At 44.7% G+C, this 16,222-nt stretch overlaps 1 protein-coding gene across 4 annotated transcripts in view; it reads left to right on the forward strand.

Moving 5' to 3' along the window:
* The first annotated feature begins 292 nt into the window (after nt 1-292).
* NDC1 (NDC1 transmembrane nucleoporin) overlaps nt 293-16,222 on the forward strand; it is a 174,581-nt gene continuing 158,651 nt past the window's right edge. For 3 of the 4 annotated variants that reach the window (XM_078784709.1, XM_078784717.1, XM_078784722.1), the window contains exons 1-3: nt 293-483; nt 7,948-8,068; nt 11,274-11,375. In XM_078784709.1, the coding sequence (XP_078640835.1) occupies nt 445-483; nt 7,948-8,068; nt 11,274-11,375 (262 nt within the window). In that variant the 5' untranslated portion in view covers nt 293-444. The remainder of the gene's footprint in view (nt 484-7,947; nt 8,069-11,273; nt 11,376-16,222) is intronic. The other variant, XM_078784715.1, reaches the window with a different exon arrangement.

Consider the following 16,222-nt stretch of genomic DNA (forward strand, 5'->3'; position numbering starts at 1 on the left):
TAACCTCTCGGAATCATATCCACAACAATGTTAAATAGTGGATCTGGGTTGTTACTTGAAGATGAACTGTTCGGAATTAATCAAACAGCCGCCTGCAATAAATATTAGGGCGGCGTAGCTGGTAGGAGAAGGGCGGTGTAATCCGGTGTAATGTATTAAAAAATTATTTTGCAATATTGGTGTGGCTTTGTAAAACGATGTTTCTGCATTTTTACTACTTACGTATATATGTGTACACAACTGAGAGTCTTAAATAAACTTCATCCAAGAATAGGCATTTGTGATTTGCCTTGCCTTTAACCCGGGAAGCACCAACATGGTTGCGCGCGGGAAGGTGCCATGCTTTAATTGTGTTTACAATCTCTGATACTCGTTAGCTTTATAACTTCAGCGCAAGCAGATTTTTCATTGTTCTCTCAGTCCTTGTAGGAACTGAAAGTCGCTATGTTCGAGTTCGACGGAAACCATTGGTTTTTACATCGGGTGAGTGGGGGAAAGAGGGAAAGGAATTTCACACCGGGTGACGGAACTTGCATGTAGTGCACGGGAATATTAATGTTCATTCATACTAAATCGTAAAGAGAAATGGGCTGGCATTACATTTACATTGAGGGAAAAAGTGTAGGATGAGTGCATATTTACTTGGTTTATGTTCGTTGTATGGTTCTCGTGTGTGTCAAGCTTGTAGTACGGAAGGGTTGGGAGATGGATGGATGGCGGAGGAGGAGAGGAATGGATGGCGGAGGAGAGGGATGGATGGCGGAGGAGAGGGATGGATGGCGGAGGAGAGGGATGGATGGCGGAGGAGAGGGATGGATGGCGGAGGAGAGGGATGGATGGCGGGGGAGAGGGATGGATGGCGGAGGAGAGGGATAGATGGCGGAGGAGAGGGATGGATGGCGGGGGAGAGGGATGGGTGGTGGGGGAGAGGGATGGGTGGTGGGGGAGAGGGATGGGTGGTGGGGGAGAGGGATGGGTGGTGGGGCAGAGGGATGGGTGGTGGGGGAGAGGGATGGGTGGTGTGGGAGAGGGATGGATTGCGGGGGAGAGGGATGGATTGCGGGGGAGAGGGATGGATTGCGGGGGAGAGGGATGGATTGCGGGGAGAGGGATGGATGGTGGGGGAGAGGGATGGGTGGTGGGGGTGAGGGATGGGTGGTAGGGGAGAGGGATGGGTGGTGGGGGAGAGGGATGGGTGGTGGGGGAGAGGGATGGGTGGTGGGGGAGAGGGATGGGTGGTGGGGGAGAGGGATGGGTGGAGGGAGGAAGTGGGAGATGGAGGGGTTGGGAGATGGAGGGGTTGGGAGATGGAGGGGTTGGGAGATGGAGGGGGTTGGGAGATGGAGGGGATTGGGGTTGGGGGTTGGGAGATGGAGGGGGTGAGGGATGGATGGAGGGGGTGAGGGATGGATGGCGGGGGAGAGGGATGGATGGAGGGGAAGAGGGATGGATGGATGGATGGAGGGGTGGATGGATGGATGGAGGGGGAGATGGATGGATGGAGGGGGATATGGATGGATGCAGGGGGAGAGGGATGGATGGAGGGGGAGAGGGATGGATGGAGGGGGAGAGGGATGGATGGAGGAGGAGAGGGATGGGTGGAGTAGAAGTGGGAGATGGAGGGGGTGAGGGATGGATGGATGGAGGGGGTGAGGGATGGATGGAGGGGAAGAGGGATGGATGGATGGAGGGGAAGAGGGATGGATGGATGGAGGGGAAGAGGGATGGATGGAGGGGGAGAGGGTTGGATGGAGGGGGAGGAGGAGAGGGATGTATGGAAGGGGAGAGGGATGGATGGTGGGGGAGGAGGAGAGGGATGGATGGAGAGGGAGATGGGTGGAGGGGAGAGGGATGGATGGAGGGGGTGAGGGAGGGATGGAGGAGTGAGGGAGGGATGGATGGAAGGGGTGAAGGAGGGATGGATGTCAGGGGTGACGGAGGGATGGATGGAGGAGGTGAAGGAGGGATGGAGGGGGGGAGGAATGGATGGAGGCAGAGAGGAATGGATGGAGGGGGAGAGGAATGGATGGACGGGGAGAGGAATGGATGGACGGGGAGAGGAATGGATGGAGGGGGAGAGGAATGGATGGAGGGGGAGAGGGATGGGTGGAGGGGGAAAGGGATGGGTGGAGGGGGAGAGGGATGGGTGGAAGGGGAGAGGGATGGGTGGAAGGGGAGAGGGATGGGTGGAAGGGGAGAGGGATGGGTGGAAGGGGAGAGGGATGGGTGGAGGGGGAGAGGGATAGGTGGAGGGGGAGAGGGATGGGTGGAGGGGGAGAGGGATGGGTGGAGGGGGAAGTGGGAGACGGAGGGGGTTGGGGACGGAGGGGATGGGGGTTGGAGATGGAGGGAGTGGGGGAGAGGGGGATGGAGAGGAGGGGGTGGAGTGTGATGATGCCTTGAATGTTCTCTCTTGCTACTGTGTAGGGTTTAGGGACTAAGCAATGTGATGAGGGTACACACCAGGTTGTTTTGAATGGGTCCAGCATTGCGACTTTCGAGACTGCACGACGATGTTCAAGAGTTTTCCACTATTGTTGTTTTACCATGGCAGACATTCCCATGTGGCTGCCTGTAGTTGTTGGTCATAAATCTAGCTGCTCTTCTTTGCACCGACACCATGTCCTTGGCTATGTTTCGTTGTGTACATGGATCCCAAGCACAGCTGACATACTTCAGAATTCATTCTGCTGCTGCCATCATTAGTTATGTTATATCATCAATAAAGATGAGTGAGCCAGTTCCAGAGGCAGCCATACAAGCCCAAGCCATGATGTGCAATGATACAACTTGTGTGATACATGATATGCAAGCTTCACAGTTGTGAAGTATGCTTTGGATCAAATACAGTTCCTTCCTTTCTCCACACTTTCACCTTTCCATTGCTTTGGTCAAGGTTCATCTTGGTCTCATCCATCTATAAAACTTTTTTCCAGAATTTACTGGCTCACCTTGTACTTGGCAAATTCTGATCTGGCCTTTCTATTTTAGGTGCTGATGAGATGTTTGCATCTTGCAGTGTAGCCTTTGTAATTCTGCTGTCAGTCTACTGTGAACGGTAGATTATGATACTTTCATCCCTGCACTCTGGAGGTTGTTGGTGATGTCACTGACGGTTGTTTTATGGTTTTTCTTTTATGGTTTTATGGTTTTTCCTCACCCCATCCATCTCCCAATCATCCATGATTTTTCTGTCATCAACTGCAGTTGTTTTTATTGCGTGACCTGACCATTGTCTATTAAGTAAACTAGTGGTTTCTTTATTTGTCAAGATGTTCCAAATTGTTGTATTTTCTATAATTGAGTTGCTCTATTCTTATTGCTTGCTTTACTTTCATAGACAGTTTTCTGGTCTTAATGTTGGTTTATGCCAGACTGACTCCAAAGGCAGACTCCCAGTACAAAAGCCAAGGCTAAAACCAAGACTAGACATTCACAGCTCTTTTATGTGTGAGCAATCAATGCAACAAGAAATGCCTGTCAGGCATTTGTTCCAATACTTATGCTTACCAAACATGGGGTGACTGAACATGAATGAATGAATGAATGATCATTTTAAGGCCATTTCCCCCCCCTCTGGATTGGGGGTTAGCCTTGCGGGCCCCATGACAATCATGGTTCCCTGTTTGAGGCAATGTTTTATGGCCGGATGCCCTTCCTGCCGCCAACCCTTAGTCGCCTCTTACGATGCGCAGGGATACAGTGTACCTATTCTAAATCGGGGTACACACCGGGATCATTCATCCCAGCAAGCTGGTACTCAATTTGCCGACCTCGGAAGGATGACAGGCTCAGTCAACCCCCCTGGCGTTAATTCAGCGATCGACCGGGATTCAAACTCAGGATCCTCCTCAGGTCAGGGTGCCCAAGCCGGCACCCTAACCGCTTAGCTCATAGATTAAATAACGGGTAACTAAATAGATAGTGACTTTATAAACACCCTGTATAGTAAATTAGTTATAATAACAAATTTGACTTCACTGTTCCAGTACTTACAGAGGGCACTGCATGTGGAAAGAAATAATAATAATAATAATAACTAGCCGAAACCCGTGGAACATCCACGGAAGGGAGGATGTGGTGTATGGATAGAGTGTACCATTATGGATGGCATAGGGGATTTGCTTGCCCGAGTAAGAGTTAGGAAGAAAGATGAGAATGAAGAATGCGTATATAAACAACGATCGCCGACACCGGCACAAATGCATGCTCTGGATTGTCCACTCAGTGGACGGCTTGCTTTCGCCTTCGCCTGTCCAATCAGCGGACGGCTTGCTTCGCCTTCGCCCAGCAGACGCCAATACGATGGCGTCGTAAGATGGCGTCATATCGGCAGTTAATCGGATGCTTTTGGGCCCCAACGTCGGCTAATTCAGATTTTTCGAGCATGGCTGTACGTGATAAACAAAGAGCGCGGTTCGTAGATCGTAAATACATTAGTGCCGTGGGCATCGGGTCACTGGGTGCGGCGTAAAAGGGATAACAAAGTCGAGTCCTTACGCTATTATTATATAGATAATGAGGATTAGCCCAACCTTTCCGAGTCATCATGGATCTCGGAAGTCTTAGTAATGTGACAATAATATAGGAGAAAAGAAACCTGCTCCGAAGTCGTTTTGGATTATTGTTTTGGTTTAATAGTTTGTCTGGACTCGTACAATGAAATGAAAACAAATTTGTTTGTCCATCACATTAATATTGAAATTGTTTCCGCACAGCGGGAAAATATACCACATGCCCCCAAGTTTAATCAAATAGGTCTTCCAAAATTCCAATAAAGCTTAACCGGAGTGGGGAGATGTCGATAGGGGAGGTGTCGAGAGGGTGGTAAAGTTTATTTATTTATTTTAGTGAAAGTATTTCCCACCAATGAGATGCTTTTTGTCAACAAACTGAAATGAAAACTCGCAAGCAAAATGTGGTTGTGGATTTGGAAAGATGTGCTCATGTAAAACAAGACGGAGCGTTTCTTTGCAATATGTGTCCCCTACTGGTCCCAATGAATTTTCTTGTTCCAAGCAAGAAAGGGCAAAACTCCATGAACAATTGATGAATCCCCCTGAAACTCAAAATTGTTCTGTAACTTATCATAATAAAGCCATGTACCAAGTTTCAGATGAACATGTTAAAAGGTATGGGAAAAGCGCAGAAAACCACAGGCATAAAATTATCAACCATATATTACCCTGCGCTCGCTAAGCGAAAGGCAGGGTTAAGCATTCGGGTCCGTCTGTACGTCGTACGTACGACGTACGTGTGTCTGCATTTTTAAAACTAGGGCATGCCCGTACTATATCTATATCTAAAATTATATCCCCCCCCTCTATTTACATGAAATGGTTTGGTCCAAAGCGAACGGCTTGCGAGTACGGTGACAATCCCCCCCCTCTATTTACATGAAATGGTTTGGTCCAAAGCGAACGGCTTGCGAGTACGGTGACAATCCCCCCCCCTCTATTTACATGAAATGGTTTGGTCCAAAGCGAACAGCTTGCAGAGTTTGGTAAAGAAATCGCCATAGCGTGCACAAAGCGCAGGAAAGCGAAAGAATCGCAAATTAGTTTTAATTAGTTTTAAAACATAGTTTAACGCCAACATAGCGGCAACATAGTTTGCCAACGTGAAATAAATGAATACGCTCTCAAATGTGCCGTCCGAGGCAGAGTCTGTTCGCCACGTTCGGCACACGTGATAACTCGCTGCTCTCTGATTGGTTGAATCGTTTTTTGGACATAGCTCGGTAACTACTTGTCCGATTAATATGAAACCTTGAAAAGGCACATCCTCGGGTCCCCAGCAATATACCTGGCAAGTTTCAAGTATATCGGACCCGTGGTTGTCGAGAAACAGCGGTCACAGACAAACAAACAAACATACACACAGAGATTAGTGGAATTATAGATAGATTCATTTTCTCGGCAACCGTTGGTCCGATTGACATGAAATTTTCACCATAGGAGGGACTCCTGTAGAATATTTTCGTGAATATTATGACGTCACAGGTCACGTGATAGGGCACCATCTTGGAAAAAACAAAACAATTTTGCACCTCTATAATCTCAAAAACCGGTGCACAGAAATAATGGAGACAGGTCTCATTGCATAGACCTCTCCATGCGGAATAACATATGTGAATGATGACGTCATAGGTGCCGCCGTTATGACGTCATAATTCGACAAGTAAAAAACTTTATCGATCAGGATGAAATTTCTTGAGCATCTTCTCAGTATAAATTTATGCAGAAATAAAATTATAATGACGTCGTAGGTCACGTGGTTCGATGCCATATTGTTTTGAGTGGAAAACCACTAAAATCCAATTTTCTCCTAAACGACTGAACAGATCGAGGCCAAACTTTGCAGGCAGAATCGCATTCCCATGACGAACAAAAAAAGTCCGCAAGAATGATGTCATGCATCACATGGTTTCGGAGTTATGACGTTTTTAAGCATAAACTTTTAAAACCAAGCTCCTCTCTCATTTGTGATCTTATCGAGGGGAAACTTCACAGATGTGTTCAGCATATCAGTTTACTAAATCACCTTTTGGAATTTGTGATAGTTCACGTGGTTTGGCAGATATAAATAATTAAACGAAAATATTTAAATTTTTTACAACTCTTGAACCCCTTCATTGATCGACGTGAAACTTCATATTACAGTAAGAGGTAATGAAGTGGAACACGTGTGCAAAATTTCAACATGATTGTATGTACGGTCTGGAAGCTAGAAGTTGTTATTGCGTGAAGAAGAAGTCTTCTAGAGTGGGCATAGAATTATTTTTATTTTTATTTTTTTATTTTTTATTTTTTTGTATACTGAATCGAGGCTTGTGAAAGAGCTAACATTTATTTCACAAACAAATCAACCAGACAAACAAAATATACAAAAAGAGGGAGCGGAAGACAAGATGGGGAGAGAAGGGGAAGCACACAACCACAGCATTTGAGAGCAGGGAGAAGTGTGGGAGGGAGAGGGCTTGGGGGGAGGAGGCGTGGGAAGGGGGGGGGGGGGTGGCGGGGGGGGAGAGGTATAAAACACAAGGGGACCGAAATTAGCGGGGGTAGAAAAGATCAAGGTTTTGGATGGGGGAGGATAAGAGATGGTGGTGAACAGCTGTTTTAAAGACCTGGAGGGTGGAGTGGGATTGAAGGGTTAGGGTTAGGGGAATTATCACATTGATGGGGAATTATCACACTGCAAATGACGAGCAGGCAAAGTACAGTGCGACCTCACAGGGTCATTTTGACCTCAAATAAAATTCTGTTTTCAGATTTGTCAATCGCTGAGGTATATTAACACATGACCAAAACAGATTTGGCGAAATTCCGACGATTTTTGACGAAAATATAACATTTGTTTATGCATTTCAGTAAAGTAAAGTGTGTGCTGTGTCAGCATTTTAAAAATTGAAACGTGGCTCATTGTAAATAACTCCATATGGGGAATAGGTGTTGTCAACGATGACGTCATTGGTGCCATAATTACGACGTCATAATTCAACAGGGACAACGCTTAGTCTGACCAGTTTGAAATTTATTGAGCATGATGTATGCAACAATTATTTAGAGAATATAAATTTATGATGTCATCGCTCACGTCGTCTGGTTTGTGCTGTGATCAGAAACTGCTGATCTCTACCTGCTAGGTATAACCTATTCAATATATAAATGTATTGTTTTGTGTGTGTGTTTTCTCCAGCGCTACAGTCATTGCCAATTTGTTGTGCTTGGTGTCACATCCAAATGTTAACTCGGTCCTATTTTGTGGAACTTGCAAAAGATGGACAAAGGTTTACTTGGTTTATTACACCTTCCCACTTATGTGGCTCTTTATAATGTATACATTTCACACTGATGCCACGGAATTTGTTTTGCCAAGTTATGTCGCACTTGCAATATCTCATTTGAGACCGAGACATCTTGTGATAGATTGCTTTGTTCGCAGGTGTTGCGATGGCGTGTCATCGCAAGTGTGGCCTGGTCATTGCTTCTACTTCCCATGAGCATGGCTGCCTACCTGCTCTTTCTCCAAGTCAATCTCTTTCATCCCTTTGCTTGGATCACAGGTGCGTGATGTCAATGTTTTCTGTAATTATTATTTTTGTGCCTCCGCCGACGAAATCGCCGGAGGCATTATGTTTTCAGGTTGGCCGTCCAGCTGTACGTACGTACGTACGTACGTCCGTCCGTCCGTCTGTCCGTCCGTGATAGGTTTTCGTTTCCGCGATAACTTGAGAATGGCTAAAGGGATCTTAGTCAAACTTGGTACAGATATGTAAAATTATGTAAAGATGAACTTATTAGATTTTGGGGTCAAAGGTGAAATCTGTAATGGGTCTATAACTTGAGAACGGCTGAAGTGATATAATTCAAGCTTGGTACTGGTATGTATAATATTGTAAAGACTAGCCAAAACCCATGGAACATCCACGAAAGGGAGGATGTGGTGTATGGATAGAGTGTACCATTATGGATGGCATAGGGGATTTGCTTGTCCGAGTAAGAGTTAGGAAGAAAGATCAATTTTCACTTGTGCAAAAATGCTACTCACAATTACATCGCCTGTGCGTCGGCCTGTGATTGAGCCAGAGAGTTGGCCTGTGAGTCAACTTCCTTTCCAATGTCTGCAAGAATTGAAATACTGATTGTGAATGTGTAAAATTATATGAAAGAAGAACATGCATATCAATAGACGATGCCATCGAAAAGGAGAGCAGCTGTCAATAGAAAAGGATGTCTGACATCAATTTGACATTATTGCACAGGAAATGACAAACAAAGAAACAGTTCATTTCCATCGGGTAATATTACGATGAGAGATCAGCTGATACCTTTATTATGTCCATCAGCATCCATGGCACTTGGAAAAAAAACGCAGCATCAGCCAGCCGCAGCCAACTATCACGTACCGTCTCGAAGTCAATGCCATCCTTTTATCTCTTCGTATACAAGTACAACTCACTGATCGCAACGTCACTCCATTTAACTTTATTAAAATGACGATAAAGACGTGAAACCCGTGGAACCCGTGGAACGGAAGGGATATCGTTCGTCTGTTTTCAGCTCGTTATCTTTAAGCTTCCTTACGTCTCGCCACCTGCTACACCTCTCTGAGTTACGAGGATTTATGCAACGCACCCCGAGTATCGCAACGTCACTCCATTTAACTTTATTAAAATGACGATAAAGACGTTTCCTTATATATCCTAATTTCAAATGTTCAAGGGAATAAAAAGACCATTTGGTTCACACCACCCATCACACCACTCGACTGTCCAATCAGCGGACGGCTCGCATCGCCTTCGCCCAGCAGACGCCAATACGATGGTGTCGTAAGATGGCGTCGTATCGGCCGATAATCGGATGCTTTTGGGTCCCAAAGTCGGCGAATTCAGATTTTTCGAGTATGGCTGTACGTGATAAACAAAGAGCGCGGTTCATAGATGGAAAATGCATTAGTGCCGTGGGCATCAGGTCACTGGGTGCGGCGTAAAAGGGATAACAAAGTCGAGTCCTTACGGTATTATTATATGGATAGATATAGATTATTAATAAAGGCCTCAAGACCTATTCAACTTGAATTAAAAAACGCGACATTTCGGCTATTCAAGAACACATTTGTAACCTGTCAATAAAAAAGGAAAATGTTTTGTTGATCGTCTTCTCAACAAAACGTGTCGACAAAACCAAAGGAATATTCAGGATTTTCACAAAATCACAACTTGAAAGATACGCCAAAAACCTGAGGTGAATTCCGGTGATGCAGTCATCTTCTTCATCTGCGCCTCATTTTCTTCATGTGAAAATGAATCGATTTAAAATTCCATAGAACTCTGTCGTTTATGTATATTTTTATTTTATTACATTCACGTAGTTTCACATTCTTGACTTCGTGGAGCTTCAATCTTTTGTGGTTTAAAAAAATAAAATAAAGATGGATTCTTCTTCAGCACATCGCATCGCATTCTCTTCCTGTGAAACTGTTTCATAGAACTGTGTCGCTTATGTATATTTTTATTTTATTACATTCACGTAGTTTCACATTCTGGACTTCGTGGAGCTTCAATCTTTTGTGGTTCAAAAAAATAAAATAAAGATGGATTCTTCTTCATCGCATCGCATTCTCTTCCTGTGAAACTGTTTCTCCATTTAACGTTTCCAAAATCAAAACTTCAAAAACTTCTTCACTTCGATTCGAAAAAACTTCAAACTTCAAAAAACGTTTCCAAAATGTCACTCCATTTAACTTTATTAAAATGACGATAAAGACGTTTCCTTATATATCCTAATTTAAAATGTTCAAGGGAATAAAAAGACGATTTGGTTCACACCACTCGACTGTCCAATCAGCGGACGGCTCGCATCGCCTTCGCCCAGCAGACGCCAATACGATGGTGTCATAAGATGGCGTCGTATCGGCCGATAATCGGATGCTTTTGGGTCCCAAAGTCGGCGAATTCAGATTTTTCGAGTATGGCTGTACGTGATAAACAAAGAGCGCGGTTCGTAGATGGAAAATGCATTAGTGCCGTGGGCATCGGGTCACTGGGTGCGGCGTAAAAGGCATAACAAAGTCGAGTCCTTACGGTATTATTATATAGATTAAGTGATTAGATTTTGGGGTCAAAGGTCAAAGTCTGTAATAGGTCTATAACTTGAGAACGGCTGAAGTGATCTCATTCAAACTTGGTGCAGGTCTGTATAATGTTGTAAAGATTAAGTGATTAGATTTTTGGGTCAAAGGTCAAAGTCTGTAATAGGTTTATAACTTGAGAATGGCTGAAGTGATGCAATTCAAATTTAGTACGGGTATGTATAATGCTGTAACGATTAAATTATTAGAATTTGGGGTCAAGAGGTCAAAGGTCAAAGTCTGTGATAGGTTGGTTACCTGACTATTCTGCTCCTTTGCTAATAATGGTGTGCAGAGTCTTCGTCTGGGGTGTCATGGAAGATAGTTTCCTGTTGGGGACTGGTACTTCGTATCTTGCCCCGCTTTCGGCCCTGAAACCTAAAGCCCCCAGTGTCGTTACAAGTCTAGCATCAGGAAGCTCATTTTCAAAGGTTTTTGCTCAGTTTAGGCAGGAAGAAAAATAGGATTGTGTGTTTTTACTTTTTTGTGTTCTTTATATAGTAGGAGTTGTTACCCTTTGCCTATCTCGTGCAACCCCAACTTGACATCAAATTTTGTTGTGAAATCCCTGTATTTGAACATTTATACTGAACTTTCGTTCGTAAGTGATTAACATGGTCGTGTGCCTCATTGTGCAGCATGGATGTCGACTTTGTGCTCTGGCTGTGCACTCTTCTCTCTCATCCTGTTGCTGATATCATTGCTGGTTGTCATTTATTTGGATTCAAGAAATTATACAGGTGAGGTCTCACAGTAAGAACCTGTTCATGTTTATTACTTGCAAAATCGAAGATTTTTCAAGTATATTGGTCGGTTGTGTTTGTGGTTCTGTCTCTCTGTCTGTTTGTCTGTTTGTCACCGGCCTACAGGTCACAATTTTCAACCGATCTTCACGAAACATCACCAAATTGTAGAGTTGGTCAAAAGCAAGAAGCCTATTGTTTTTGGGGTCAAAAGGTCAAAAGGTCAACATAGGCCAAAGGTCACCAACTTTGCTAAATTTCTAAAATCCTCAATTTTCATCCGATTGACCTGAAATTTGAAGAGGACTTGCATATCTGGTCACTGAATTCAACCACCAAGTATATTTGAGGTAAACATGGGCCAAAAGGTCAACATAGGCCACATTTCTAAAATCCTCAATTTTCATCCAATTGACTTGAAATTTGAAGAGGACTTGCATATCTGGTCACTGAATTGAACCACATATTATATTTTAGGTCAACATAGGCCAAAAGGTCAACATAGGCCAAATTTCTAAAATCCTCAATTTTCATCCGATTGACTTGAAATTTGAAGAGGATTTGCATATCTGGTCAATGAATTCAACCACCAAGTACTTTTGAGGTCAACATTGGCCAAAAGGTCAACATAGGCCAAAAGGTCAACATAGGCCAAGTTTTTAAAATCCTCAATTTACATCCTATTGACTTGAAAATTAAACAGCATTTGCACATTGTCACTGAATTGGGAAACCAACTATTTTTGAGGTCAAAAGGTCAAAGGTCAACCCAAGGTCAAACTTCTAAAATCATCGTTTTTCATCTGAAAAATCGTCACTTTTCATCCTGTTGACCCGAACTTTGATCAATATCGCAATTTCTAATCTTCATGAAATGGACAATTTGCTGTATCAATGGAAAACTTTGGGGCGCGGGGCGTATTTTGCAAGTATCGTGCTCCGCATGATGTCTTCTTGTTTATTTTGTATGTTTGTTAATTTATTTAAACGTTCTTTGATTTGCCTGGAACTTTGCTAATACATGAACACATCTGGCCTGCTTTCCAATATGGGACTTTTGAAATGACATCCACACCAGAATGCTCGCTGCACATGTGCGGATATGCCTAGAAACAGCGATCTCCGGGAGATGCGAACGTCTATCGTGCGTGCAGGATTATTGTTACGTAAAACGGCTCACAAAGCTTCGAACGAAGCCAAAAATACTTGGAAAAGTCCCTGAAAGAGACTAGGTTGTGCCTCCACACAACAAAAAGTTGGAAGGAGATACTGTATTTGGATTGGGTGCTTCTGACCACCTATGGGAAGGACATATCTCAGGCTTATAGATGTGTAGGTTAATTTTAAATAAACTTTTAAGATGATGATTTTACTATCAATTATGTTGGGAGGTGGGTGGCAGTGAGTGGAGTTGGAGCTGAAAGTACTATTATAAATAGTGTATTGTTTGTTTGGTTGTGGGGCCACAAAATAAATTTTATGAGATTTTGCATCTATTGCTGAAAGGAGGTGTGTGTGTGCGTGCGTGTGTGCGTGTGTGCGTGTGTGTGTGTGTGTGTGTGTGTGTGTGTGTGTGTGTGTGTGTGTGTGTGTGTGTGTGTGTGTGTGTGTGTGTGTGTGTGTGTGTGTGTGTGTGTGTGTGTGTGTGTGTGTGTGTGTGTGTGTGTGTGTGTGTGTGTGTGTGTGTGTGTGGGTGGGTGGGTGGTCGGTCGCCACTCACTTTCATAAACAGGAAATGGTGGGAACTCGACACCTCTCATCCAAAGCTATTTCTTGTATTTTCAACATTTTCACGAGTTTGATTTCTATCAATGGAAGTGCAAAGCACCCCTCCCTTTATATGGGATCGTTTCTCTGTATGCATCTTTAACATGCGACTGAAAACTCGTTTCTCAGCTTCTACTGGACAAAATCGGCTGCAAATTTCAGAAGTAAATACTTTGTGCGTCGAGGTAATATGTTCCAAATTTCACCAACATCCTTTTCCGCATTATTGAGATTTATGAAGAAAACCCTCAAATTCATGTTGGTGTCTCTGTCTCTGTCTGTCTGTCTGCCCGTCCGTCCACCCAAAGACAAATTTAGACTCCATTAGTAATTCGTGGAAAAAAATGCCAGGGGCATATAAAAGGCCCCTTTATATGGTATGTGCCATGTGGTAAACTATAAAACAGAAGGGACATTTCATAGCTTGCAGAAAATGCCAATCAATAGAAAATAAGGGACATTAAAAAAAACAAACTCATGTGCATGCTTCACTACCCTTGTGTTCTTTGGAGGAACCAAATATTGCTCGAGAAAAGTTCATAAAAAGGGGCGCCCTACATATAGTAAAGAAAATACATTTACTTCTTCATTCAGGTGTATGAATCTCTCGGTGTGTACCCTGGTTTAGAATAGGTACACCGTATCCCTGCGTGTCGTAAGAGGCGACTAAGAGGGTTGGTGTCAGGAAGGGCATCCGGCCATAAAAACATTGCCTCAAAAAGAGAACCATGACAATTACAACTACATATGGGCAGGGTACAGCCCAAAGTACCCCGTGGGGGACCCCACTCCCTCTCGTCAAAACTCAAGGTGGGGAACCCGATCGAAGCAAGGGTGGAAATCACTCCATTTATGCCGACGAAACGTCTGATGCCCGACGTGGAGATCGGTTTCTGAGGTATGGGACATGGAATGTAGGGACAATGACAGGGAGATTAGGAGAAGTGGTGGAAGTATACATCAGAAGAAGAGTGGACATATGTTGTGTGCAAGAGACGAGATGGAAGGGAAGTGGTGTGAGAATGGTGAAGGGTAGGCAGGGACAGAATTGCAAGTTTGTGTGGCAAGGGTGCCCGGAGGGCATGAATGGTGTTGGTGTCCTGTTTTATGAGGAGTTTGTGGACAGTGTAGTGAGTGTGACTAGAGTGAGTGATAGGTTGATGATGGTGAAAATGATGATTGGAAAGCTCTTAGTGAACGTTATCTCGGGATATGCTCCGCAGGTTGGTCGGAGCGATGAAGAGGACAAGTTCTGGTGTGCGATAGAGAAGCTGATGGAAAACGTGAAAGATGAGGAAGTTGTTGTGGTAGGAGGAGACCTAAATGGACATGTGGGAAGGAGTATGGACGGTTTTGAGGGAGTTCATGGGGGTTACGGATATGGTGTGAGAAATGGAGAAGGTGAAAGGATTTTGGAGTTTGCTGATGGAGCTGATTTGCTGATTTGTAATACTCAGTCCCAGAAAGAGGATAATAAGCTTGTTACATACACGTCAGGTGGGTCAACGACAACCGTTGACTACCTTATGGTGTGTAGGCGAGATAGGGGGCACCTCCGGGACACAAATGCGATCCCGGGGGAGGAGGTTGTTTTACAGCACCACTTGGTTGGCTGCGACATAAGGGTGAAAGGTGCGAGGAGAGCTCGGCGGGTGAAGTACCAACCGAGAATGAAGGTGTGGAGGTTGAAAGAGGTGACAGTAAGGGAGGCATTAAAAGAGAGGCTGAGTAGGGTTGAGGATGATGTGGTTGAGCTTGAAAGTGGTTGGATGTCAATGAAAGATAGTCTTTTGGGAGCCATTGGTGAGGTATGTGGATGGACAGAAGGATCACCGAGGCACTCGGAAACATGGTGGTGGGATGATGAAGTTGGAAAGAGGATTGACGAGAAGAGGAAGAAGTCAAGGAGTGGCAGAAGGCGAAGGGTACGGGAGCAGAAAAAGCAGAGCATGAAAGTTATAAGGCAGCCAAGAAGGCTGCAAAGAAAGAGGTAGCAAAGGCACAGGAGGCATGGAGGAAAATATTCGGAGAACGCTTGGATTCGGAAGAGGGTCAGAGAGCGGTATTCAGGATTGCAAAGCAGATAGCGAAAGAGGTGTGATGTGATGGGGGTGAGTTCCTTGAAGGATGAAGTGGGGTAAGTCGTTGTGGACCCAGATGGAATTAAAGAAAGATGGAAAAGATATATGGAAATGCTGTTGAATACAGAGAATGAATGGTATGGCAACATAGAGAGTAACCCAGTTTTAGGACCGGCAGAGAAGATAACTGAGAAGGAAGTTGAGGAAGCGATAAAAGCAATGAAGAGTAGAAAAGCGGGAGGGCCGACGGGAGTTGTGGGAGATATGTTGAAGGCAGCAGGAAGTTGGGGTGTGAAGAGAATGACAGAGATCTGTAATCCAATGGTGAAAGAAGGCCGCATTCCAGTGGATTGGGAACTGAGTACCCTCGTCCCTCTATACAAGGGGAAAGGTGACCCTCTGGAGTGTGGCTCGTACTGAGCGATAAAGTTATTGGAGCATGGAATGAAGGTATTGGAAAGGGTGTTGGAGAAGAGAAGAGGATAAGGAAGAAGGTTCGATTGGGATCGAAGAGAACACCTTCTTCGTCTTCTGTACAGTGAAGTTGCCAGCCCTGAATTCTCTGGCTACATCTGGGTGCTTCATTGGGAGTGAAACCATCTCCCTCAGGTGAACAGGGGCCCACCTGGCATAGTGTGTGTGGTCTAAGGCATGGAACCATGGGACCAGTTCCGTCAGGGCATCAAGGTACATCGTGAATGAAGCCTGCCGCAGAGAACGCACGTAGACCAGTACCAACATCTCTAGTTCCAGCACAGTTGCCCAGTACTGAAAGTTGGGAATGTCTTCTCCTCTCTGGTGATACCAGTCTTCAAACTCAGGCAGGTCTTCTGCATCATCAGCATATGTCATACAGTGGCGTTCATATGCACGGTGTTGCAGGATGTGCAGTGCCGCTGCAGTGATTTGATGAGCTCTTCTTGTGTGGGTGACGTGGGCAGCTCGCAGGAAGGAGTCGGCCGTCCTTGGCGTTGCAATCTCAGCTTGCAAATCTGTA

Source organism: Myxine glutinosa, chromosome 1 (assembly GCF_964187855.1).
Source record: "Myxine glutinosa chromosome 1, kmMyxGlut1.1, whole genome shotgun sequence".
NCBI lineage: Eukaryota > Metazoa > Chordata > Myxini > Myxiniformes > Myxinidae > Myxine > Myxine glutinosa.